Source organism: Hyperolius riggenbachi, chromosome 4, assembly GCF_040937935.1.
Source record: "Hyperolius riggenbachi isolate aHypRig1 chromosome 4, aHypRig1.pri, whole genome shotgun sequence".
NCBI lineage: Eukaryota > Metazoa > Chordata > Amphibia > Anura > Hyperoliidae > Hyperolius > Hyperolius riggenbachi.
Window position 1 is genome coordinate 24,050,661 of NC_090649.1, and position 26,685 is coordinate 24,077,345.

A 26,685-nucleotide genomic window follows, 5' to 3' on the forward strand; every position below is an offset into this window, starting at 1 on the left:
GCTCACACAGAACAACCTGAAGCAAGAGATATGGAGGCTGCCATATTTATTTCCTTTTAAACAATACTAGTTACCTGCAGGGCTGTGAAGTCAAAGTCGAGGAGTCGGAGTCAGAGCAATTTTGGGTACCTGGAGTCGGTGGTTTCAGAAACTGAGGAGTCGGATGATTTTTGTACCAACTTCACAGCCCTGGTTACCTGGCAGCCCTGCTGATATATTTGGCTGCAGTAGTGTCTGAATAACTCCAGAAGCAAGCATGCAGCTAATCTTGCCAGATCTGACAATGTCAGAAACGCCTGATCTGCTGCATGCTTGTTCAGGGTCTATGGCTAAAAGTATAAGACGCATAGGAACAGCAGGATAACCAGGCAACTGGTATTGCTTAAAGAGAACCCGAGGTGGGTTTGAAGAATATTATCTGCATACAGAGGCTGGATCTGCCAATACAGCCCAGCCTCTGTTGCTATCCCAAACCCCCCTAAGGTCCCCCTGCACTCTGCAATCCCTCATAAATCACAGCCACGCTGCTGATAAACAGCTTGTCAGAGCTGGCTGTGTTTATCTCTATAGTGTCAGTCTGCTGCTCTCCCCGCCTCCTGCAGAACTCCGGTCCCCGCCTGCATCCCTTCCCTCCCTGCTGATTGGAGGGAAGGGACGGGGGCAGGGACCGGAGCTATGCAGGAGGCGGGGGAGCAGCTGAGACTGACACTACAGATGTAAACACAGCCTCACAGCTCGGCTGTGATTTATGGGGGATTGCAGAGTGCAAGGGGACCTTAGTGGGGTTTGGGATAGCAACAGAGGCTGGGCTGTATAGGCAGATCCAGCCTCTGTATGCAGATAATATTCTTCAAACCCACCTCGGGTTCTCTTTAAAATAAATATGTCAGACTTCATATCCCTCTCGCTTCTGGTGTCCTGTAAACTTTGGTCCAGTTCACACTGGACAGACCAAACAATGATCTGTGTAAAAACTGGCATCAGATCTGTTCCGTTAGCCTGTGGCCAATGTGACCAGTCCGCCGCTCTGGATGCATCACAGCCCACCCAAACTTGCAGGATCCATTCTAACGGAGCAATGTGAATGGATCTCATCGATTAACATAGGATCTGTTCACCTCTGTCAGGATCCGGTCCGTTTAGCGGAACCAATGTGAACCGGGCCTTAGGCGATGCAGTAAATATTTTGTGTAGACAGCAAGACAATTTTTTTTTTTTTTAACAAACTCCACAGCCCTGGTTGCTGTCACTGAATATAGCAGAGGGGTAGAGCTGGAAATACTGCAGGAACGTATTGCTACTACAAGTCTATGAATGATATATGAAGATAGGCCCACCAAACTCACAATGTAAGCACTAATGTGCAGTCTGCAAAATGACAAAACAAATGAAGTCTGAATACAAATATCCAAAAATGAAGGCAAGACCCAAGAAATATACATAAAGCTTCAGTACAATATAGATTATGGAAAGAAGATTGCTCAACTCACAGACGTTGTCCCGGTATGATGACATCCCTCCTGGGTGACATCATAAGGGCTCCTGAGTGACGTCCACAGAGCCGCCATATTCTCCAGATGCCAGCAACCAGAAGAGAATAGATTCATTCAAAGCATCCCACGTAATTCACAACGTTCCAAGATTCTGGATTACCGGTCTGTAGGCATCAGAAACACTTGTCAAGCAGGGAAATCCAGGAGGAAAGTTATACAAATCAGCCATTATACTCAGAGGTGTTCAAACTACAGCCTGCAGGTGGGATGAGGACCACAGAGCCTTTATAGGAGTCCCCAGAGATCTCTTTTCACAATGTTACTGGCAGCCCACAGGCCAATACTACGCATTAGTGTTCAGCGGTGCCTGCAAACATGTACTATAGAGCAAGACTCATTGTCCTGGGCAGCAATAGCACCCATCCTCCCATGCACTTCATGCAATATCAAGTTTTTGGAGAGGCACACCTTGCCGTGTATGTTCGGGTGCACAGCCTAGATGCAAAAAGCCACGCCAATCCAGTTACAAAGATCTATGTTTGGCTGGCACACCGATGCAAATAGTCAAAGATGTTTTATTCCATCATCATATGCACAAAAATATGACAAATGTTTCGGGGCCATGGAGGATCCCCTTCATCAGATATAGTGCAGATATAGATCTGCACTATATCTGGTGAAGGGGACCCTCCGAGACCCCGAAACAATTGTCATATTTTTGTGCATATGATGATGGAATAAAACATCTTTGACTATTTGCCCTTGCACTTCATGGTCTGATCTATGTGAAGATGATGATGGGTGATGCTGCTGGTCCTGTATCCACCTGCCAGCACAGGTCCAAGGCGTATTGGTACGGGGCTGGCTGTATCACCCCTGATCTTCATGTAGAACCAGCTAAATGCATGCGTACCAGGCAGGGAAGGGCCCTAAGCAATAGGCCCTAGGCACCTGCTCAAGATGCCATGTGGATGATCCGGCACTGGGATCAGGTCAATATCCCCTGCACATGGAAGATGCCCATGGTGGGCAGGCACTATGCTCCATGGTAGCACTGGGCAAACTAGGGCGCTGGACAAGCTAGAACCTGCCCCAACCCCTCCCCCCACAGTGCGATAAGTTAAAACTCACCTGATCACAGATTCCAACTTCGCATCCTCATGGCAACAGGGTGTCATATGACGCAGTGTCAGGAGGTGTCAGGATGTGGCTCGACCTTACGGTGTGTCATGTGACGCGTGTCACGTGACGCCCTGTGGCCATGGAGACCCAACGCAACGCAGGAAGCTGCAAGCAGGTGAGTGTTAAAGTGGACCTGAACTCAGAACTCCTCTCTGCTCTAAAACATACACAGCAGCATAATAACCTTTAAACAAAAACATTTGTTACAGCTGATACAAATCCTAAAATAAATCTGCACAGTTTCTACTTCCTGATTCATGGAAGCTGACATATTGTTTACAGCCTGTGCCTTAAATGGGCTTACCGGCTTATCTGCCCTAGGCAGTCATGTGACACAGGGGAGAGATTAAATTACACTTGTGATAAGACACAGATGAGGGTGAATTAGACAGCCTAAACTCACTGAATACATACAGGGTGTATTTCTCTCGGTTTTCCTTCTGTCCTGTGCAAGAGTTCAGGTCCTCTTTAACCCTCTATTTTCTTTTGCTTGCGACTCTGCTGGGAGAGAGGGAGGAGGGGAGAAGTTTTAGTAATGCGGCCCTCTGGGCATTCATCTTGTTCTCTCCTCCCTAAACGGGCCCCATACATTAATTCACAATCAGATTTATTTGCCAAGTACCTGTTGTACCTGGAATTGGTTGTGTCCCCGCTGCTATCTACAGCGTGTACAAGGCTTTACACTATGAACCAAATATACACATTGCCTCCCCACAGCAATAACACATTTCATGCACAGGTGATTATGTCTCATAGGACAACACTGCTTCCCAGGCAGCTCAATATTCCCCTTGCTTTACACTTACAATAGCCACAGCTAATGAAAGTGCGGGAGGAAAAAAAAAACAACATCCTCCCCGTCGGGGAATTGAACCCCGGTCTCCCGCGTGACAGGCGGGGATACTCACCACTATACTAACGAGGACAAGGCTGCCACTGACACACTATGGCAGGAGGCCAAAGGCAATGTGGAGGAGTCATGGAAGCAAAGGGCAAACTCCCCCTCTATATGCACACACACACAGAACAACCTGAAGCAAGAGATATGGAGGATGCCATATTTATTTCCTTTTAAAGTGAATGGGAACCGCATTTTTTTAAAAATGAAGCAAATACTTACCTAAGGGCCCTTTCACACCAGAGGGATTTTTTGGCGTTTTAACGCCACGGCCGAAGTTGGCGTTTTGCTAGGTAAAAGAAAGTCCATAGACTTTCATTTTACCTTTCACATCTAACTCAGCGTTTTGGAGCGTTGCGTTTCAACGCTCCTAGGAGCTTTTTCAGGGCTGTTTACAGCTGAAGTTGGCTGTTGGCGTTTCAATGATAGTCAATGGAAAACGCCAACTTCAGCGTTTTCAAAGCGTTTTACAGCTAACTTGTTCACTTATTTTTATAGAAGAAAAAAAAAAAAGGACGTTTTCATATGAGCTGTAAAACTCTTTCAAAAGGCTTTGAAAACGCTATGTATTGGCGTTAAGCAAAAGGCTGACTTTCAGCCTTTTCTACCGCAGCCTCTAGTGTGAAAGAGCCCTAAGGAGAGGGAAGGCTCTGGGTTGTATAGAGCCTTCTGTCTCCTCTCTCAGTGCTCTCTATCCTGTGCTGGCTCCACCGCCCCCACCCCCCCGTTTCAATCCCCCACCGAAAGGGTATTTGGAAGTCTTCGGGAGCCGTGTTCCCAAAGACGTGCGTCTCCATACTGCACAGGCGTGAGCATGTAAGAGAGCGTGCTTGCGCAGGCGCAGTACAGGGCCGCCCTTCTTCAGGAGCACTCGGGCTCCCTGAAGCCTCCTGAAGCCTCCTTCGGCCGGGTAAAGCAGTATTTGACTAAATTAGTGAAATACTGCTCCCGGGCGAGCCAGCACCGGAGTGAGGGGACCAGGAGAGGAGCCGGAAGGCTCTATAGGACCCAGAGCCTTCCCTCTCCTTGGGTAAGTATCTGTCTCATTTTTTTAAATGTGGTTCCCATTCACTTTAAACAATACCAGTTGCCTGGCAGCCCTGCTGGTCTATTTGGTTGCAGTAGTGTCTGAATCACACCAGAAACAAGCATGCAGCTAATCTTGTCAGATCTGAGATTAATGTCACAAACACCTGATCTGCTGCATGCTTGTTCAGGGGCTATAGCTAAAAGTATTAGACACAGAGGATCAACAGGGCTGCCAGGCAACTGGTATTGCCTAAAATGAAATCAATATGGCAGCCTCCGTATACCTCTTACTTCAGGTGTGCTTTAAGCTTAGGCCCAGTTCACACTAGACAGATCCAAAAAATGATCATTGTAAAGACTCATCAGCTTTTGATCCATTCCGTAAACCAATGTGAGCCGTCTGCCACTCAGGATTTATCCCAGCCTCCCGAAACTTGCGGGATCCGTTCTAATGGAGCAATGTGAACGGATCATAAGATCCATTCACCTCCGTAATGCCTGGTACACACAATGCAATTTTCTGTCAGATTGACGTCAAATTAATTATTTCCGACAGGTCCAATCTGATTTCCGATCGATTTTGTATAGAGGTGATCAGAAAATCAAGTAGATATCAGATCAGACCTGTTGGAAAAAATGTATTCAACCATCAATCTGATGGAAAATTGCATTGTGTGTGCCAGGCATTAGGATCCTATCCGTGTACCGGAGCCAATGTGAACCGAGCCTTAAGCCTTGTACACACTATCAATTATAATTGACCAATTTTACCACTTCCATGTAGTAGGCAGGGCTGTGGAGTCGGTTCAAAAATCTTCCGACTCCAACTCCGACTCCTCAGTTTATGAAACCACGACTCCGACTCCAAGTCCGACTCCGGGTGCCCAAAATTGCCCCGACTCAGACTCCTCGACTCAGACTCCAAATCCACAGCCCTGGTAGTAGGAGAGCCAAAAGATTTTGAATACTATGAGCAGACTGTGCAGGTAAGCTCCCATACTACAAGGAGGTGGTAAAATTGGCTAATCATAATTGATAGTGTGTACAAGGCTTTAGGTGATACACAGTAAATATTTAGTGTAAACAGCAAACCAATATGCTCCTATCCCCCCCCCCCCCCCCCATAATAGGTGGTATCGCCTCCAGCCCCTTCCAGGCTAATCGCTCCCACACCATTCTCCTGCACTACCTGGATCCTCCACAACTGGCCCTGGAAAGTTGCCCGGGGTGTACTGCACATGCACAGCCCAGCCAGACACGTGCCCATCATGCTCCTGTCATTGGGAGCATTCTGCGCCTGTGCAGAACTCTCCCGTCAGGAGCGCAACCAGACTGTGCCTATAGCGACTGGAGGACTTTACAGGGCCAACTGTGCACAATCCAGGCAGTGGAGGAGGATAGCGAGGGAGCCATCAGGCTGGAGGAAGCCCCATGTTTTTTTTTCTCCTTTGCCCTCTCAGGTGCACTTTTAAAGGGTTCTGGTTGGGGGAGGGTTTAAAAATAAAAACGGACACTTATCTGGGGCTTCTACCAGCCCCCTGCAGCTGTAATGTCCTGCGTCGTCCTCCAACGATCCGCCGTTCCCGGTCCAATCCGGTATTTGATCCAACTGCGGCTGCGCAGCCATGGCCACACACGTGCTCGCTCATCGGGAGCTTATTGCGCAGACGCAGTACAAGAAATCTTTGTATTGCACCTCTGCTGTGCAATACGAAGGTGCAGAGTAAGCATTATTCGTCTTGTTAAAGGAATATCAGACCAAGAACGGCAGCGGGGAACTGAGGATCGTAGGAGGACATTACAGCTGCAGGGGGTTGATAGAAGCCCCAAGTGGCCATTTTTATTTTCAACACCCCCCCAACACAGAACCCCTTTAAAGTGCTAAAAATGATTTTTACACATATGATGAAAAAACATTACTTGGGAGGAGACTAAAAAAAAATAAAAAAAAAAAAAGAATAACTGAATCAGGGCCGTCGCCATCACTGAATATAGCAGAGAGGTAGAGCTGGAAATACTGCGGCAACGAATTGCTGCTACAACTCTGTGAATGATATATGAAAATAAGCCCGCCACACACGCAATGGGCTCTATTCTCAAAGACTTCCTGCATGCGGTAAAGTACATGCGGGAAGTTTGCGACCAAAATACAGTCAAGTTGACATTCTCAAAATGTTCCGCATGTTTTTTCCGCCTGCGGAAAAAGTGCGGGATTCATGCGGAAAGATTTCTGCAAAAGTCGGTATTTTCCGCAATAAAAAAAAATCAATTCTCAAAAATGTTCAGGCGCATCATTTCGTCGTTATTTACCGATTTTTTATCACCTACAAGTAGTAGGTGATATATTCCGCATCCCATTGACTTTAATGAAGTGTGGAGGCTTAAGAGCTGTGCTTGCTGGACTTACATAGTTACATAGTTACATAGTTATTTTGGTTGAAAAAAGACATACGTCCATCGAGTTCAACCAGTACAAAGTACAACTCCAGCCTGCTCCCTCACATATCCCTGTTGATCCAGAGGAAGGCGAAAAAACCCTTACAAGGCATGGTCCAATTAGCCCCTAAAGGGAAAAATTCCTTCCCGACTCCAGATGGCAATCAGATAAAATCCCTGGATCAACATCATTAGGCATTACCTAGTAATTGTAGCCATGGATGTCTTTCAACGCAAGGAAAGCATCTAAGCCCCCTTTAAATGCAGGTATAGAGTTTGCCACAACGACTTCCTGTGACAATGCATTCCACATCTTAATCACTCTTACTGTAAAGAACCCTTTCCTAAATAAATGGCTAAAACATTTTTCCTCCATGCGCAGATCATGTCCTCTAGTCCTTTGAGAAGGCCTAGGGACAAAAAGCTCATCCGCCAAGCTATTATATTGCCCTCTGATGTATTTATACATGTTAATTAGATCCTCTCTAAGGCGTCTTTTCTCTAGACTAAATAAACCCAGTTTATCTAACCTTTCTTGGTAAGCGAGACCTTCCATCCCACGTATCAATTTTGTTGCTCGTCTCTGCACCTGCTCTAAAACTGCAATATCTTTTTTTGTAATGTGGTGCCCAGAACTGAATTCCATATTCCAGATGTGGCCTTACTAGAGAGTTAAACAGGGGCAATATTATGCTCGCATCTCTTTAATTTTTTCTTTTAATCACTTTTTCATGCGACCTTTTTACCGCATGATTCCCGCATGAATAATGGCAGTTTCCGCATCTTTTTCCCCGCATGCGGAAAACATGCGGAAAATATTAGTGAATGTGGAAAAAATGCGGGGTTTACCGCTGGCGGGAATATAGCGGTAAAATTTTGCGGAACTTTTGGCTCTTTGAGAATAGAGCCCAATGTGAGCACGAATGTACACTCTTCAAAATGACCAAACAAATGAAGTCTGACATAAATATCAGCCAGAAAGGAATGCAAGACCCCCAAGAAATATACACGAGCTTCAGTTCAAGACGGATCATGGAAAGAAGATTGCTCAACTCACAGACGTTGTCCCGGTATAACGACATCCTTCCTGGGTGACATCATAAGGGGTCCTGAGTGACGTCCACAGAGCCGCCATATTCTCCAGATGCCAGCAACCAGAAGAGAATAGATTCATTCAAAGCAACCTGCATCATTCATGAACTGTACAAAATTCTGGAATACCAAAATCTAGTGTAAAGCCGGAGAGGCGATTACATCTCATAGGACAGTGTATAGGCAAACTTGGCTCTCCAGCTGTTAAGGAACTACAAGTCCCATAATGCATTTTCCTTTATGAATCATGACTGTGGCTGCCAAACTCCTGCAATGCATTATGGGACTTGTAGTTCCTTCACAGCTGGAAAGCCAAGTTTGCCTATCACTGTCATAGGACAACACTGGTTCCCCTTCAGCTCATTCTTCTCCTTGCTTTACACTTATGGCAAAAAATGGCTCTTGCATGTGTTTTTTTCCATTAGCATTTTTTACTACAGCTAATTAAAGTGCAGGAAAAAATAAAGAAAAGGAAAGATTAAAAAAAAAAAAAAAAAAAAAGCCTCCCCGTCGGGGAATTGAACCCCGGTCTCCCGCGTGACAGGCGGGGATACTCACCACTATACTAACGAGGACAAGGCTGCTATTGACAGACTATAGCAGGAGGCCAAAGGCAGTGTGCAGTCATACAAGAAAAGGGCAAGCTTACCCTCTAAATGCACACGCCCACCACCCTGGGAAGCTGACATACTTATTTGCTTTTTAAACAATACTAGTTGCCTGGCAGCCTTAATCTATTTGGCTGCAATAATGTTTGAATCACACCAGAAACGAGCATGCAGCTAATCTTGTCAGATTTGGCAAAACTGCCACACCTGATCTACTGCATGCATGTTCAGGGTGTATGGCTAAAAGCATTCTAGGCAAAGGATCAGCAGGATGACAGGCAACTGGTATTGCTTCAAGGGAACCTAAACAGAGAGGGATATGGATGTTTCCTTTTAAACAATACCAGTTGCCTGGCAGTCCTGTTGATCTCATTGGATGCAGTAGTAGCTGAATTACACACCCAAAACAAGCATGCAGCTAATCCAGTCTGACTTCAGTCAGAGCACCTGATCTGCATGCTTGTTGAGGGGCGGTGGCTAAAAGTATTAGAGATACAGGATCAGCAGGAGAGGCAACTGGTATTATTAGAAGAGGAAAAATCCATATCCTTCTCAGTTTAGGTTGCCTTTAAAGGAATTGTCAGGCAATGTAACAAACAAAAAAAAAAAAAGCTTTACTCACCTGGGGCTCTCTCCAGCCCCTTGCAGCCGACTGTCCCACGCCATCCTCTCCGGCACCGTCCTGGTCTCTGCGCACTGTATTCAAGCTGACCACGAGGTCGTCCCTACTGCGCCTGAGCGAACCACCGCTGTCAATCAAGCCCACGTTGTACGCGGCTTACTGCGCAGGGCAGAACCAGTAATCCGCATACAACATGGGTTTGATTGACAGCGGCGCTTCGCTCAGGCGCAGGGACGACCTCGGGGTCGGCCTGAATACCATGCGCGGAGAGCAGAGCGGTCGGCGTGGGACAGTCTGCTGCAAGGGGCTGGAGAAAGCCCCAGGTGAGTAAAGCTTTTTTTTTCACATTGCCTGACAATTCCTTTAAAAGGAAATATGGCAGCCTCCATATCCCTCTCACTAAAGTTGTCATCTAAACTTAGCCACCTATTTACACAGATCCATAAAACAAGGTTTGATCAGTTCCGTTCCTGTCTTTCAGTAAGGCCTCCTTTCCACAAACTGTTGATAGGCAGTGAAATGCCTCTCAAACTCTGACAACTGCTCACTGCTGCCTGGTAACTGCTCACTGCTGCCTGGTAACTGATTGCCGAGCACACAGCTCAACAGTTCGTGGAAAGGAGGCCTTAGGCCTGACACTTTGGCCTCTATTCATAGCTGGAGATGGAGACAGAAAGACACAGTAGGGACTAGGAAACACACCTGCTGCTGCAGAGATGGGCATGTTTATTTTCCTTATTGCTGTAGTGGAACCAGTGCTGGTAAATGCTCATGGTTACAGCAATGGATCAGTTTGCAAAATCAAATCACCCCCCCCCCCCCCCACCTTTCTTGATATGATCTCACCCTCCACCAACGTTTCCAGCAATACACAAGTGCTGCCACCATTACATTACCTGGTGTGAAGTTTCCAACTTCCAGCATCCCTCCCCAGAGTGACAGCAGCAGGGCCTGCAGCCTAGGCCAGATCTCCCCAGCCCCCACACTATACAGCAGGGGGCAGCTTTACCCACAGAAGGGTGAGAAGAACACAATCTGGGTGTGTAAGGTCCCAGCAACCCCCCCCCCCCCCCCCCAGTGAGAGCAGCAGGGCCTGCAGCCTAGGACAGATCTCCCCAGCCCCCACACCACACAGCAGGGGGCAGCTTTACCCACACAAGGGTGAGGATATACAATCAGGGTATGACAGGTCCCAGCACTCCTTCCTCTCCACAGAGTGACAGCAGCAGGGCCTGCAGCCTAGGACAGATCTCCCCAGCCCCCACACCACACAGCAGGGGGCAGCTTTACCCACACAAGGGTGAGGATATACAATCAGGGTATGACAGGTCCCAGCACTCCTTCCTCTCCACAGAGTGACAGCAGCAGGGCCTGCAGCCTAGGACAGATCTCCCCAGCCCCCACACCACACAGCAGGGGGCAGCTTTACCCACACAAGGGTGAGGATATACAATCAGGGTATGACAGGTCCCAGCACTCCTTCCTCTCCACAGAGTGACAGCAGCAGGGCCTGCAGCCTAGGACAGATCTCCCCAGCCCCCACACCACACAGCAGGGGGCAGCTTTACCCACACAAGGGTGAGGATATACAATCAGGGTATGACAGGTCCCAGCACTCCTTCCTCTCCACAGAGTGACAGCAGCAGGGCCTGCAGCCTAGGACAGATCTCCCCAGCCCCCACACCACACAGCAGGGGGCAGCTTTACCCACACAAGGGTGAGGATATACAATCAGGGTATGACAGGTCCCAGCACTCCTTCCTCTCCACAGAGTGACAGCAGCAGGGCCTGCAGCCTAGGACAGATCTCCCCAGCCCCCACACCACACAGCAGGGGGCAGCTTTACCCACACAAGGGTGAGGATATACAATCAGGGTATGACAGGTCCCAGCACTCCTTCCTCTCCACAGAGTGACAGCAGCAGGGCCTGCAGCCTAGGACAGATCTCCCCAGCCCCCACACCACACAGCAGGGGGCAGCTTTACCCACACAAGGGTGAGGATATACAATCAGGGTATGACAGGTCCCAGCACTCCTTCCTCTCCACAGAGTGACAGCAGCAGGGCCTGCAGCCTAGGACAGATCTCCCCAGCCCCCACACCACACAGCAGGGGGCAGCTTTACCCACACAAGGGTGAGGATATACAATCAGGGTATGACAGGTCCCAGCACTCCTTCCTCTCCACAGAGTGACAGCAGCAGGGCCTGCAGCCTAGGACAGATCTCCCCAGCCCCCACACCACACAGCAGGGGGCAGCTTTACCCACACAAGGGTGAGGATATACAATCAGGGTATGACAGGTCCCAGCACTCCTTCCTCTCCACAGAGTGACAGCAGCAGGGCCTGCAGCCTAGGACAGATCTCCCCAGCCCCCACACCACACAGCAGGGGGCAGCTTTACCCACACAAGGGTGAGGATATACAATCAGGGTATGACAGGTCCCAGCACTCCTTCCTCTCCACAGAGTGACAGCAGCAGGGCCTGCAGCCTAGGACAGATCTCCCCAGCCCCCACACCACACAGCAGGGGGCAGCTTTACCCACACAAGGGTGAGGATATACAATCAGGGTATGACAGGTCCCAGCACTCCTTCCTCTCCACAGAGTGACAGCAGCAGGGCCTGCAGCCTAGGACAGATCTCCCCAGCCCCCACACCACACAGCAGGGGGCAGCTTTACCCACACAAGGGTGAGGATATACAATCAGGGTATGACAGGTCCCAGCACTCCTTCCTCTCCACAGAGTGACAGCAGCAGGGCCTGCAGCCTAGGACAGATCTCCCCAGCCCCCACACCACACAGCAGGGGGCAGCTTTACCCACACAAGGGTGAGGATATACAATCAGGGTATGACAGGTCCCAGCACTCCTTCCTCTCCACAGAGTGACAGCAGCAGGGCCTGCAGCCTAGGACAAATCTCCCCAGCCCCCACACCACACAGCAGGGGGCAGCTTTACCCACACAAGGGAGAGAAATCCACAGCCAGCCTCCACATATTACTGATGAAAGCAGGATTCTCTGCCCTGGACATGTGCTGTGAGTCAGGACCAGTGCTCTACACTGACTCCCCTCTCTCCTGTGCGCGGCTTACATGATCACCAGACACGTGTGCAAATCTCTGCACTGAGCAGGAGGCGCCTTCCCGCCTTCAGGTCCCTACTTCCGGCGCGTGCGGCCTGCACTTCCGGCGCCTAGTCTACCTCAGTGCTCTCCAGGTGCAGGTGGGAGGGGCAAACGTGATGAGCACAGTTCCCGCCTCCAGGCTGCACTTCCGGTGCGGTGCAGTCCTCTCCTCAGTGCTCCTCCAGCTGCTGCACGTGACCGGGGGGAGGAGCTCCCGCCTCGCAGAGCTGCCCTGTATGGTGTGTAGCAGCAGGTATAATGGCTGCCTCTCAGGCTGGTTCATGGAGGGAGGGATGAGTACTCTGTATGATGATGTGACTGGAGGGAGAGGTGTGATGGCTCATTGTGCTAACATGTGGCCTGTCAGCACTCATTACATCCTTACATGTCTGTTTAATGCTCAATGTATGTCACACATGGGGAGCTAATAATGTCCAATGCTGGCTCTGCATGTCACACATGGGGAGCTAATAATGTCCAATGCTGGCTCTGTATGTCACACATGGGGAGCTAATAATGTCCAATGCTGGCTCTGTATGTCACACATGGGGAGCTAATAATGTCCAATGCTGGCTCTGTATGTCACACATGGGGAGCTAATAATGTCCAATGCTGGCTCTGTATGTCACACATGGGGAGCTAATAATGTCCAATGCTGGCTCTGTATGTCACATATGGGGAGCTAATAATGTTTACTGGCTGAGGTGACCTGGGGGATAGGGGGAAAAAAAAAAATATATATATATATATATATATATATATATAATATACCTTGGGTTTCCTCCAGCTGCCTGCATCCTCTGCTAGGCGGCCCGGTAATTCCAGTTGAGGTGTACTCCGCATGTGCGGCCTAGCCGTCAGGAGCATTGTGCGCAGCACGCTTCCAGTGATGGGAGCACACAGCCGGACTGCACATGCTCCGACTGAGGGAATGGCCCAGCCCAATAGCTAGAGGATGGCAAGGGAGCGTTCAGCATGAAGGGGGCTGGAGGAAGCCCCAGGTAAGTATGTATGTGTGTGTGTATGTATATATATATGTATATATAATTTTTTTTTTTGGTACTTACCCATTAGCGGGGCGCATCCGGCAGGTGGTGCTGTTGTTGCTAATTTCAATCACAAAACTGTGAATGTAAACGCCGGATGCGCCCGGCTAAACTGTATGTAATGCGCCCGGCTAACTGAATGTAAACGCCGTAGGTGGTAACAATATGTAGAAGAGAGTTAATTAACCTCCCTGGCGGTAAGCCCGTGCTGAGCACGGGCTATGCCGCCGGGAGGCACCGCTCGGGCCCCGCTGGGCCGATTTGCATAATTTTTTTTTTTCTGCACGCAGCTAGCACTTTGCTAGCTGCGTGCAGTGCCCGACCGCCGCCACTACCCGCCGATCCGCCGCTGTACGCGTCGCCGCAGCCGCCCCAAAGACCCCGTGCGCTGCCTGGCCAATCAGTGCCAGGCAGCGCTGTGGAGTGGATCGGAGTCCCCTATGACTTCGGTGACGTCATCCCGCCCCGTCGCCATGGTGACGGGGGAAGCCCTCCAGGAGATCCCATTCTTTGAGGCTGGGGGGATGCCGCTGAGCAGCGGCTATCGAATAAAAAAAAAAACAAACATATTTGCGGCCCCCTGGCAGCAGGACTCTACCATACCTCTCAAACCGGTGTTGTGTCTGATTGCGCTGCCTGTTTAATTTGCGCTGCCCCGCATGCGCAGTAGGAGACTTTGCGGCCACATTTTGTATTGAATTATGCTGCCGGTGGTAAAATACTAAATATCTCTGCTACACATCCTACACTCCCCAAATTTTCAGGGTATGGAGGGGACCACCCAAACTACCTCTTTGCCAAATTGTGGCCCCTTGAACCACGCTGGTTCCCCAGATAGGTTTCTGTAATGTCTCCTGAACCAGCAGGGCTTGGGGGCTGCAATTTGGCATATAAGTCGTTCGGGGGTCTCCTCCCTACCCTTAAAATTTGGTGAGTGTAGGATGCGTGGAAGCGCAGATATTTAGTATTTTACCACCAGCAGCATAATTAACTTCACACTGTGCATGCGTGCTACTCAGTGTGGAAGGGAGCTTCTGGGCAGCGCAATCAGACATTACATCAACAGTCACTGGCACATTGAGACGGGAGGTATGTGAGTATCTGGTGAAGAGTGGGACGGGAGTTCATGCTTACAATGTACATAGGCTCTTATGTACATTGGATCTTGTCAGCACTCAGTCTTTTGAAGATTGCGTGGGTGGAAATGGTTTGGATGGGGTTCATGCTCATAAAGTACATAGGATGTAATTGGTCAGCACAAGATTCACAGGATTTTTCTTATGGAAGCTTCGTGGCTGATGGAAGTCTGAGGAGGATGGGGTCTGTGCTCCGGAAATACATAGGATGTGACTTGTCAGCACTTACATAGTACGTAGGATTTGTCTTAGGCCTGGTACACACCATGCAATTTCCTGTTAGATTGACAGGTGGAATTGATAGCTTAGGACAGGTGTGATCAGCTCCCGATTGTTACCGGGATACATTTTCCCATCACTACTGCACTGAATCAGTCCTGTTGTTGATCGGACCTGTCGTACATTGATTTGACCTGTTGATCTGACAGGATATTTTTAAGGTGCCCATACACTAAATTTTCCCAAAAAATTACTCATCGTGTCGGATGGAAGATGAGCTCGAAAAGGGGTCCTCTTGGAGCTCTTCTGGGGCATCTGCAGCGTACCCACGGCAATACATATTGTTTTGGTGCTGCTCAGTTCTAGTGATGGTCAAGTAGATGCAAATAACTTCGAGTTGAAGCAAATGTATGCAGCGTGAAAATGAACCAATCAAATTCTGCTGAGGTAAAATTGGATCGGTTCATTTTCAAGATGCATGAATTTGCATAAAAATTTGCATTAACTCAGTTATTTGCATCTACTTGGCCATCATTACTCAGTTTTGCGCGGGGAGAGCCAAATGTCTGTTTTCCCTGCTGCCGCTAAACTCAGTGGCGGCGTTAAATACTATTATCCCTCCACGTTGTCACAACTCGGAGGGAGATGTAATTTGCCGGGCCATGCGCGCGCTCCCGCCGCGTTTGTCGCATGGAGCGTTCAGAACGTGGGAACGAGACGGGAGAGCGCATGCGCGGGCTGATGGATTTTTGGGGGCCGGTACAGAGAGGAAGAAGAGGACGCCATGGTAGCGATCAGGCCGGAGGGGGCTGGAGGAAGTCCCATGCTTGTATATTTTATCGGGAATGGTTTGTCTCCGGTACCCTTTAATGTACCCCTGAATCGGGGGGGGGGGGGGGAGAACTATTGATAGAAGCCCACGGTGGGCTAGATTCTTTGACCTCGACATCCCCCCCCTGTATTTGATCCCTTTATCTCCACAGCTGCCCGGAAGTTCTTTCGAGCAATGCAGAGCAATTGTGAACTGTGCAAGTTTCAAAGTGCACCTGTGCTCACAGATTTAGCTGTGCTTTCGCAATTCTTAACCTCCCTAGTGGTATCCAGTTTCAGAGGCTGCGTCCGCGGAAGTATTTTTTTGGATAAAATTTGATTTAAATTAAGCTAGCACTTTGCTAGCTAAATATGCCCCCCAAGTCCCCCGGCACCGCTCTGTCCCCCCGATCGCCCCCGGCAATATTTACCCGTCCGCGATCCTGCGAGAGCCGCAGCTTAACTATTTAGCTTCAGTCGTCGCTATGGCGACGATCGAAACATGACGTCATGCGCAGTCCCGATCCTCCCTAATACGAAGCCTGGAGCTGATTGGGAGGCTGCACCATCGCGGGATCCCCGGGTGGTTCGGAGATCGGGGGAGAGCGGAGGGACTTGGGGGACATACTTAGCTAGCAGAGTGCTAGCTTAAGCATTTAAATCAAGTTTTATTTAAACAAAAATCCTCTGGGGGCCATGTGATCCTCTCCGGTGGCTAGCCCGAGCGTAGGTCGGGCTTACCGCCAGGGAGGTTAATTGTGACGGCCCAGTTCTCAATTGCACAGTGCCGCTTGGGGAAAGGGTATTAGAATGAAGGATCCTTTGGAACATGAAGAAGAGGGACTGGGAGGGGTAATCCTGAAGATAAGGAGCAGCCAGCAGCAGCACACTACAGTGCACCAAAACAACTTTCTAAATAGGCCCCATGGATTTAGAAAGTTGTTTTGGTGCACTGTAGTATACCCTCAGCTTTTCTTACAGTGAAACATGTTGTCCCATATGGCTCAGGCCAGGCAAGAGTGTCAATTGGTTTGTACCACTCCTTCGATAGCTCAGATGGTAGAGCGGAGGACTGTAGAGGCATATCTAACAGAGATCCTTAGGTCACTGGTTCGATTCCGGTTCGAAGGAAGTATTTTTTATTTTTGGACAAGAGTAGTTAGGGACATATAGTTTGGTTGTTTTCAGTGTGCTTTTAATGTGTTTTGAACTACTTACAGTTTATACGATACTGTAACATTCAACAACAAAAATATGGCATAACAAGACCAGTATTGTATATTTTATATGTGAAGACTGCTTTGTTTGTGTCTCTGAAGCATTGCAACTCAAATCGCTTGTAAATAGGGTACTGTGCGGATTTATGTTGTGCTTTAGCATACCATATACAGTTAAACCTCATTTATAATTAGATCGCGCTCCATACCAGTGGAGATAGACATATGCAGTGGCAGTTATAGATGTGCTGATCTCTGCTTGCTCCGTATTTGTGAGCATGTTATACACTCTGATCGGCTGTTCAGTTGAATGTTTGTCACACTAGTGAGTCTTCAGTTATGTGGACTTACGTTTAGATGATATGTATGGCTCCCATATGGTCTAGCGGTTAGGATTCCTGGTTTTCACCCAGGCGGCCCGGGTTCGACTCCCGGTATGGGAACACCAAATGTTTTGTATTTTTTTTTCTTGTTATGTGTGCACCTTCTTGCAGTAAAGGAATATCTATATAGGGTTTTTACATAAATACAATTTGCTACCGAAGTGATGTTTCTATCGTTGCTGCTGTTTTATCCTTTCTGTTGATAAATAGAAGGGGATAATAAGAGCTGGCTTTCAGCTGGAGGGCCCCCTAGTGGTGGTAGAGTCTCTCGGATCCTCTGCTGCTTGAAGGAAGTCCCTTACTCTAGAAACCTGTGTGACCAGACAGCGATGGAAGCAGTGGGTGCTGCTGTTTGGCTTTCAGGCCGAAGAATGAACATGAAAAGACATACGTTCTGGATAGTGTAGATTGGAGTTGGCATGTCCAGGATTCCTGCTGCTGCTTTTTGTACCCAGTTATACGGATCTCCCTCACTTTCTGTCCGCTGGATGATTGTATGGCATTTTCCCATTTTAAAGGGGTTCTGTGGTTCTTTTAAAAAAGCAAAAACTGACACTTACCTGGGGTAGCTACCGGCCCCCTGCAGCTGTCCTGTCCCGCGCCGTCCTCTACGATTCTCCGTTCCCCGCCGAGTACCGTCGAATTATTCATCTAACTAGACGAATGCAGCTGTGCCTGCGCGTGTTCTCGCTCGTGCCTCCGGGAGCCTCCTGCGCAGTATGAAGTTTTCTCGTACTGCGACTGCGTAGTAAGCTCTCGGAGACACGAGCGGGAGCTAGGACGTGCGTGGCCGTGCAGGCACAGTTGCATTAGTCTAGTTAGACGAATAATTCGACGGTAAGAGCTGGTCCACACTAGGTCTGGAAACGTATCCGTGGCTGCGTTTTTTTAAACCTGATGAAAAACGGAGTCCCGGATACTAATGTTGAAAATAGCAGCCAGCCTCACCCAAGTCAAAAAACGGATCCGTCTGCGTTTGCGGGGATCCGTTTTCAAAACCTGAACGGAAGGTCCGGACCTGCTGCATTTTCACGCAACGGATCAGGACCACGGATACACGCAGGGGGTAGTGAAAGCAATGAGAAAACGCATCTCCAGCTCCACAGGCAAAAAACAGATGTTAAAACGGATAGCCTGAGCTTTATGATTGGCCCAAAAAAATCCTCCCACTCCTTCCTAATGATGGAGACGTTTTCTGTCAGGGAAAAACCTGAACGGAAACTGATGCAAAACTGATGCACTTTCATCAGTTTGCAGTACGGTGGGTACTTCCCCTGATCCGGACTGCAGTGTCCGTCCTGCAACTGTGTCTAGTGTGGACCAGCTCTAACCGGCGGTAGGGAACGGAGCATTGTAAGAGGACGGCGCGGAACATGACAGCTGCAGGGGTCCGATAGAAGCCCCAGGTAAGTTTTTTTTGTTTTTTAAAGATAACTGGTAACAACAAAAAGTTTCCCTGGGGGGTACTCCCCTCGGTAGAGGGAAGCCTGCGGATCCTATTGCGGCTTCCCCTGTCCTCCTGTGTCCCACAGCGGTGGAGATAAAGCTCCCGGAACAGCGGGGATGTAAATATTTACCTTCCCGGCTCCAGCGCAGGCGCAGTATCGGCTCTCCACTCGGAGATAGGCGGAAATAGCCAATCGCTGTTTGGCCGCTCTACTGCGCAGGCGCAAGTCTCCTGCACCTGCGCAGTAGAGCGGACCCTACAGAGATCGGCTATTTTCGCCCATCTCCGTGCTGAGAGCCGCAATAGCGCCCCCGCTGGAGTCAGGGAAGGTAAATATAGCAAGCCTTGTCAGGCTTGCCAAGCGTGGATTGCAGACTTCGGGGGAGCCAGCGCTGGATTGCCTGCGGCTACAGGGATGGGGAAAGCCGAGGTCAGTACTCCCCTAGGGGAACTTTTTTTGTTACAGAGTCTCTTTAAAAGAACCACAGAACCCCTTTTAAAAAGATGCCTTAGCTCTCGAAGTGAGAGGGATATGGATGATTCCATATGTATTTCCTTGTAAGCAATGCCGGTTGCCTGGCTGTTCTTCTGATCTTCTGGCATAGAGTCTGAGTCAAAACCCTGGAATAAGCATATGGCTAATCCAGTCTAGTCAGAGTACCTAATCTGCTGCATGCTTGTTCAGGGTCTATGGCTAAAAGTATTACAGGCAGAGGATCAGCAGGACAGCCAGGTAACATGCATTGTTTAAAAGGAAATAAATATGACAGCCTCCATATCCCTCTCTCCCCGGGTTCCCTCTAAAATATCTGTGTGGGTGTGATTGACTTTTAAACTACTTGTAATGACATTTGAGCGATGTCGCTGGCTGGTGTGCGCAGACTTTAATCTCTAGTGTGTATGGAACGTGTGTGGGTGGGTTGGGTTAGGCTTGCAATGTGGGGGAGGGCTGCAGGGTAAAAGGGGATTCTTGGTTCTGAATAGACACAGCTGAATACAGGTTTCCAGCTGTTCTCTGCATCTTTGTTTTCCCCATTGAGATGCAGATTGCCCAGCAAGCTCATGGTGAAGCAGAACTCCCAGGAGTGTGTAAGGGGACTGAAAGGGATCAAAAAGCCTCCTTACTAAGATGCTATCCAAAGCAGAATGTTGCCTCCAACCTGAAGAATCGCAAATACTTTCTGCTTTAAGACTGCTAAATTCCATTGAAATGCAAACAGGACTTAAAGGGCCCATTCTCACTTGGAATAGCAAAATGTTAGCGATTAGCGCTGATGATATTACCGCAGTTAGCACGGTAATATCACTGTGTGCTTGCGATCAGTGCTTTGTAGCATTCAAATCGAATTCGCTGTAAAATGCTGCATGTAGAGTGTTTTGTGATTGCCGCAAATCGCCAGCGATCTGCGCCAATCGTGGCAGTGAGATCACTGCCATATGCTCAATATTGGGCTAGCACTTTAAAAAGCCCTAGCGATCGCTGGTGATTAGCGTTAATCGTGCGCTAATTGCCCCAGTGAGAACGGCCCTTATGCTGGGAACACGCGGTACGTTTTGCCGTTCGATTAATAAATTCCGTCATGTCCGATATTCCTCTCGATCTCTCATAGAAGTGAATGGAGAAACGAGCAGAAGAAAAGAGGATTGAGCGGAAAAAAACGATCAGCGGAGGATTGAACGGGACAAACGTATCAAGTGTTCCCATCATTAAACATAGCTCTGAGCTGAAGCCTCTGGGCATGAGTTTGTTATTGATATAATTGGGGGCTGATCTATGCATACTGCTACACAGAAACTACAGTAGATATAATGCCTAGTACACACTATGCAATTTTCTGTTAGCTTGACGGTCAAATCAATAATTTCTATCAGGTCTGATCTGAGAAATGCTTTAGTTGTCCACCTATTTGTTTCTCTCTTCTCTGTATCTTTACTTGTCTCGCCAAAGATATTTATCTGATGTGTGTAGCTAGCTGTACCTTGTTGCCACTTCTATAAACATGACATGGTCCCCGGAAACCTGTTGTTACTTGTGCAGGAAGTATGGCGCTTCTCTGGCAGTCTGCAAATTGCCACCTTTATAAATAGATCTAATGATCACATACCCTGCCAGCTTGATGAAGCTTTCAGTTAAAGGATACCCGAACTGACGTGTGACATGATGAGATAGACATGTGTATGTACAATGCCTAGCACACAAATAACTATACTGTGTTCCTTTTTTTCTTTCTCTGCCTGAAAGAGTTTAATATCAGGTATAGGTATATAAGTGGCTGACTCAGTCCCGACTCAGACAGGAAGTGACTACAGTGTGACCCTCACTGATAAGAAATTCCTCTTTTTACCTCATTCTTGCTCTCAGAAGCCATTTTCTGCTAGGAAAGTGTTCTATAGTTGGAATTTCTTATCAGTAAGGGTCACACTGTAGTCACTTCCTGTCTGAGTCAGGACTGAGTCAGCCACTTACATACCTGATATTTAACTCTTTCAGGCAGAGAAAGAAAAAAAAGGAACACAGCATAGTTATATGTGTGCTAGGCAATGTACATACACATGTCTATCTCATCTTGTCACATGTCAGTTTGGGTATCCTTTAATTAATTAGTTGGTTTCTGAGTGCAAAGTACTTATTTGGTTTCTGCTAATGCCAGTTGCCTGCAGGGTAACAAATATCCACCAATATCCTCGTAAACTGATCTGTGTGTATTGTGGAATCTTTAGCTTTGGCTTGGTTGCTTGCTGAGGGCGAGGGACACGTCTGGTGACCAATGCTTCCTTTGTAATATGTGAATAGTGCTTGCAGCAGTGTACATGAAGGAGTTAAACTGGTAAGCCCAGCCTGAAATTTGAAACAGCCCAGCCCTAACCGCCCTCCCCCTTTCTCTCCATCTACATTCACAGACCTGCAAGAAAGCATTGTCAGCCTGCATTTCAGCAGGCAACATGGAGCCTTCAGAGGAAGTGATGTCAGCCACTGCTTCTCCTCTCACTCTGCTCCCTGGTCAAATGGTGTCTCATTCCTATCTCATAGAACGCTTGAAAGCCGAGTCCAGCGGGAGTTATGTGGCTAAGAGGAGAGCTCGGGCTGCCCTGGCCATAGCCATGGTCAACTGCTACAAGAAGCTGAAGAAGCACAAAAGGCACCGAGCCTTCTGGACGAAGGATTACCTGCAGACCAGGGATTCCATGCCACAGACGCAGATCCTGCCGGTGATCCGGGAGAACGACCCCAACGACTTCAGGAACATGATGAAGATGTCGGATGAGAACTTCAACTTCCTACTGCAGAAGGTGACCCCGCTCATCCAGAAGCAGGACACCTGCATGAGGAAGTCCATCTCAGCCGAGCAGAGGCTGGTGGCCACCCTGCGTTACCTGGCCACTGGGAGTTCTCTGGAGGAACTCAAATTCATGACGGCTATCTCACCACAGGCTCTGGGGGTCTTAATTCCTGAAACCTGCCACGCCATTGTGCAAGTGCTGAAGGGAAAATACTTTCGGGTACGTTTGGATTTCAGTGTAATCTGTGAGTACTGACATAGAGACTAGGCTGTCACCATGTGGTACGTGTACCCCTGGAGGTACTGGAGTTGGTTTTAGGGGGTATTTGAACTGGTCATAGTCCAGGCATTGAGTTTTGGGGTTTCAAAAAATGAATGGTTTATATGGCATTACATGCAATATGGTATGTTTCACGAAAATGGACCACCCCAAATATGCTGTGTGTATGTGTGTTTATCAAGGCAAAGCAATGTTCTTATCAAATACAGTCTATCATTAAAGCTCACCAAGTTAGAGAGATTTGGAGGCTGACATAATACACCCCTTTTTAAAGGGAACCTAAACTGAGAGGCAGGGAACACACTTGACTGTTTTGTGCGCGTTTTCTGCACAGATAAACTGAGAACTCATGTTAATCAATGTGCTAGTACACACTTACTGTGTTGTTCGCGCGCAGAAAAAAAAACTGACATTCTGCATCATGACTCTGCACATTTTGGCAGTTTTCTCTATCAATTACATCAGCTGCTGTGAAAAACGCATGTGTTTTCCTGCATAGAGACACACTTGGTGTGCAGAAAAAGTATGCAGAAAAACGCGCGCGGAAAACTGAAAGTTAAGTGTGTTCCCTGCCAGAAGGATGTGAATTTTTCTTTTTAAAACCATACCAGTTGCCTGACTCTCCTGCTGATCCTGTGTCTCTAATACTTTCAGCTACAGCCCCTGAACAAGCATGCAGCAGATCAGGTGCTCTGACTGAAATCAGACCGGATTAGCTGCATGCGTGTTTTATGTGTGTGATTCAGCCAATACTGCAGCCAAAGAGATCAGCAGGGCTGCCAGGCAACTGGTATTGTTTAAAAGGAAACATCCATATCCCTCTGACTGTCCTGATCTTTTGCCTCTTAATACTTTAAAGGTGGCCATACACTGATAGATTTGCATTCGATTTGACCATCAGATTTCTGTCAGATGCCTGTCAGGTCGAATGATGTGTACCATATACTAGGAATAGATTTCAGAATGAAATCTATTAAAAATTGATCTAAAGGCATTACTGCACCATTAGATCCAATGCAAAACTATGAGCAGCAGATCGACCTAGATCTTCCATCCTGTCAGATCAAATCAATCGGCAATCTATTTCCAATCGCTCGATGGCTGAAATCGACCAGTGTATGAGCCCCTTAAGCCATAGACCCTGAACTAGAATGCAGATCAGGTGTTTCTGAAGCCTTAGGCCATGTCCACAATACCAACGCAGATGGCTGTGCGATCGGAACCGCAACGCATACGAATGCACGCCATCTGCATTTGCATGCGTTGCTTGGCTGATTCCCATTCACTGTAGTGAATGGACAGCCATGCGTTTCGTCAAAAAATGCATGCAGCATGCGTTCCCAGACCGCACTGGTCCACAACACATGCAGTGTGAACATCAGACAGTGCAGTCTATACACTCCTGATGTTTGTGCGTTTATGTCTCCTGCACTCGTTCCCGAAATACGGACGGCAACGTGTGTAATGTAAACGAGGCCTTACAGGGTTAGCTGCATGCTTGTTTGCTAAAGGTGGTCACATATCAGGAGACTTGGCGGCCGACCAACCATCCGATTCGATTATTATAATCCGGTCGGATGAAAAGCGGTGCTGCTAAGAGCATGCCCGATCAACAATGCGACCAATTTCAGTCTGAAATTGGTTGTATGTATTGAATCGGCTGCAAGATGTAGGGCCGACATGTTCGATCTGATGCATGTCGGTAATGGGGTGCGATCTCGGGAAGATCAGTGAAACCCCCGATGCTGCCCTCCCTAGTGGTGGAATGTGCCCGTGCAGCATACTTTACCTGTCTATGTCTGCCGCTGGCTCCGTCCACACATGCGCCCCACGTGGTTGCTGGCGTATACATGGGCACGTGTTTGATGTCACACATACGCCCATGTTACAATAGCAACCATGTGGGGTATGTGGATGGAGGACGGAGCCAGCAGCAGACACTGACAGCTAAAGTATACTGCGCGGGGCACACTTCATCACTAGGGGGGAAGCGCTAAGGCCCCTTTCACACTGACGCTGTGCTTACCCTGTTTTGCCAAAGGATAACACTAAACCAATGTAAGTCTATGGGGCATTTCAAACCTGATGCAATTCAATGCACCGAAAGTCGCAGGTTTGGCGCACGAGCAACAACGCGTTGTCAGGCAACATGCGCTGCGACCAGAAGTCGTGTAAGTCTCTGGCAACGCAGAGATTTAAAAATGTTTGGCGTTGCGGCGCGCATGTGCGGAAGCGTTTTTATTTATTTTTTTTAAACACTTTAGTGTAATTCAAGTTTTGGCCACAGGAAGTGAGCGCTAGAGAGCCTCACTTCCTGCTTGGCCTGCAGCCAGACGGGCGATTACTGTGCAATGTAGCGGTAATCCCTAAAGGCTTATTTTAGCGTTGCGATGTTTGTTAGCACCGCAACGCTCCCATAACGCAGGTTGCTAGTGTGAAACCAGCCTGAGTGTTTGATTCAGACACTACTGCAGCCAAAGAGATTAGCAGGATGCCAGGCATCTGGTATTGTGCAAAAGGCAATAAATGTGGCAGACTCCATCATGGCTGTGGAGTGTGTGCAAAATTTGGGTACCTGGAGTCAAGAAAAAATGCGCTGACTCAGACTCCTAATGACTTAAACTGTAATTTAAAAGAGAAAATATTTATATAATAGTACAGTATATAACATCTCTTTTGCAAGAATAATGCCTGATGTGTAGTGGTGTCACTAAGGGCCCTTTTCCACTAGCGGCGTTTGCGATGCTGAATCGCAAAATCGCAAACCGCTAGTGATTTTGAAATCGCTACGGTTTGCTTTTTAACATAGGAATCGCGGTAGGTAATTTCCACTACCGCGATTCGTTTTTGACTCAAACGCGATCGCACCGCGGAGCGATCTTTGCCGCGATTTTGCTATGCAGTGCATTGCATAGCAAAATCGTGGACGCAATCGCCGGGAAGTTTCCAGCACTTGCGATTCAGCAATCGCTAGCGTTTAGCGCGAACGCTAGCGATTGCTAGTGGAAAAGGGCCCTAATAGGGAGGAGAAGCAAATAATTTAGTGTTGATGCAGGTTCAGGGCTGAAACCCACAAGGGCGATTTTCAGAGCATTTTTGAAGCATTTGAAAACGCTAGCATTTTGTAAAAACGATCAGCTACTGTTAATGAATGGGGCAACTTCAACTGGAGCGATTGTCAATCAAAAAATCGCAAGCGCAGGACATGCAGCATTTTGTTAGCGTTAGCGCTTCAATGTAAAGTATATCATCGCTGGCGTAATCGCTCATCAAAACCTGCACGGAGCGATTTTTTTTTTTTTTTTTTTTTTTTTTTTTTTTTTGCTAGCGTTTTCAAGTTACTGCACACTGTAACAAAATTAAAATTAATTGAAAGGGCCAATCAGACTTTAAAACACTAATCGCTACACAACCGCTGGCAAATTGATACACTTTTTAAAATGGCTCCCTAAAACGTTCATTAACCCTCCTGGCGGTAAGCCCGAGCTGAGCTCGGGGTAAGCCGCCGGAAAGCACCGCTCAGGCCCCGCTGGGCCGATTTGCATAATTTTTTTTTTTTGCTGCACGCAGCTAGCACTTTGCTAGCTGCGTGCAGTGCCCGATCGCCGCCGATCCGCCGCTATCCGTCGAGCCGCAGCTGCCCCCCCCAGACCCCGTGCGCTGCCTGGCCAATCAGTGCCAGGCAGCTCTATGGGGTGGATCGGAATCCCCTTTGACGTCGATGACGTCGGTGACGTCATCCCGCCCCGTCGCCATGGCGACGGGGGAAGCCCTCCGGGAGATCCCGTTCTTTGAACGGGATCTCCGGATCTCCGATCGCCGGCGGCGATCGGAGGGGCTGGGGGGATGCCGCTGAGCAGCGGCTATCATGTAGCGAGACTTTGTCTCGCTACATGAAAAAAAAAATAAATAAATAAAAAAAAAAAGATTTGCTGCCCCCTGGCGATTTTTTTAGCAAACCGCCAGGAGGGTTAAACCGCTCATACAAAATGCTAGCGCTTGCGATTAGCGATTGTGTTTTGCAGTGGGTTCCAGGCCTTATGCAGATTTTGTATGCACATTTGTGCTATCTCTTTGCGCATGAAATCAATTAATTTAATATGTTTAAAATCGGGGTTGGTGACTACAAATTAACCACTTCGGGACCACAGTCTTTTCGCCCCTTAAGGACCAGAGCCTTTTTCTCCATTCAGACCACTGCAGCTTTCACGGTTTATTGCTCGGTCATAAAACCTACCACCTAAATGAATTTTACCTCCTTTTCTTGTCACTAATACAGCTTTCTTTTGATGCTATTTGATTGCTGCTGCGAGTTTTACTTTTTATTATATTCATCAAAAAAGACATGAATTTTGTCAAAAAAATGACTTTTTTAACTTTCT

General features: G+C 48.1%; 1 protein-coding gene and 4 non-coding genes across 7 annotated transcripts in view; 3 read left to right on the forward strand and 2 right to left on the reverse strand.

Moving 5' to 3' along the window:
* Positions 1 to 3,528: 3,528 nt before the first annotated feature.
* TRNAD-GUC (transfer RNA aspartic acid (anticodon GUC)) lies at positions 3,529 to 3,600 on the reverse strand. The gene has a single exon. It is a non-coding gene; the product is annotated as a tRNA-Asp (tRNA).
* Positions 3,601 to 8,633: 5,033 nt separating this feature from the next.
* TRNAD-GUC (transfer RNA aspartic acid (anticodon GUC)) lies at positions 8,634 to 8,705 on the reverse strand. The gene has a single exon. It is a non-coding gene; the product is annotated as a tRNA-Asp (tRNA).
* A 3,890-nt stretch (positions 8,706 to 12,595) lies between these two features.
* The window catches only part of LOC137571137 (uncharacterized), a 30,476-nt gene continuing 16,386 nt past the window's right edge, over positions 12,596 to 26,685 (forward strand). The window contains exons 1-2 of one of the 3 annotated variants that reach the window (XM_068279869.1): positions 12,596 to 12,723; positions 21,644 to 22,243. In XM_068279869.1, coding sequence (XP_068135970.1) covers positions 12,601 to 12,723; positions 21,644 to 22,243 — 723 coding nt within the window. In that variant the 5' untranslated portion in view covers positions 12,596 to 12,600. Of the gene's footprint in view, positions 12,738 to 12,819; positions 12,847 to 21,643; positions 22,244 to 26,685 lie in introns of those variants that run through there. The other 2 variants (XM_068279872.1, XM_068279871.1) reach the window with 2 other exon arrangements.
* Positions 16,737 to 16,826, forward strand: TRNAY-GUA (transfer RNA tyrosine (anticodon GUA)). Its single transcript is given in 2 exon segments — positions 16,737 to 16,773; positions 16,791 to 16,826. It is a non-coding gene; the product is annotated as a tRNA-Tyr (tRNA).
* TRNAE-UUC (transfer RNA glutamic acid (anticodon UUC)) lies at positions 17,284 to 17,355 on the forward strand. The gene has a single exon. It is a non-coding gene; the product is annotated as a tRNA-Glu (tRNA).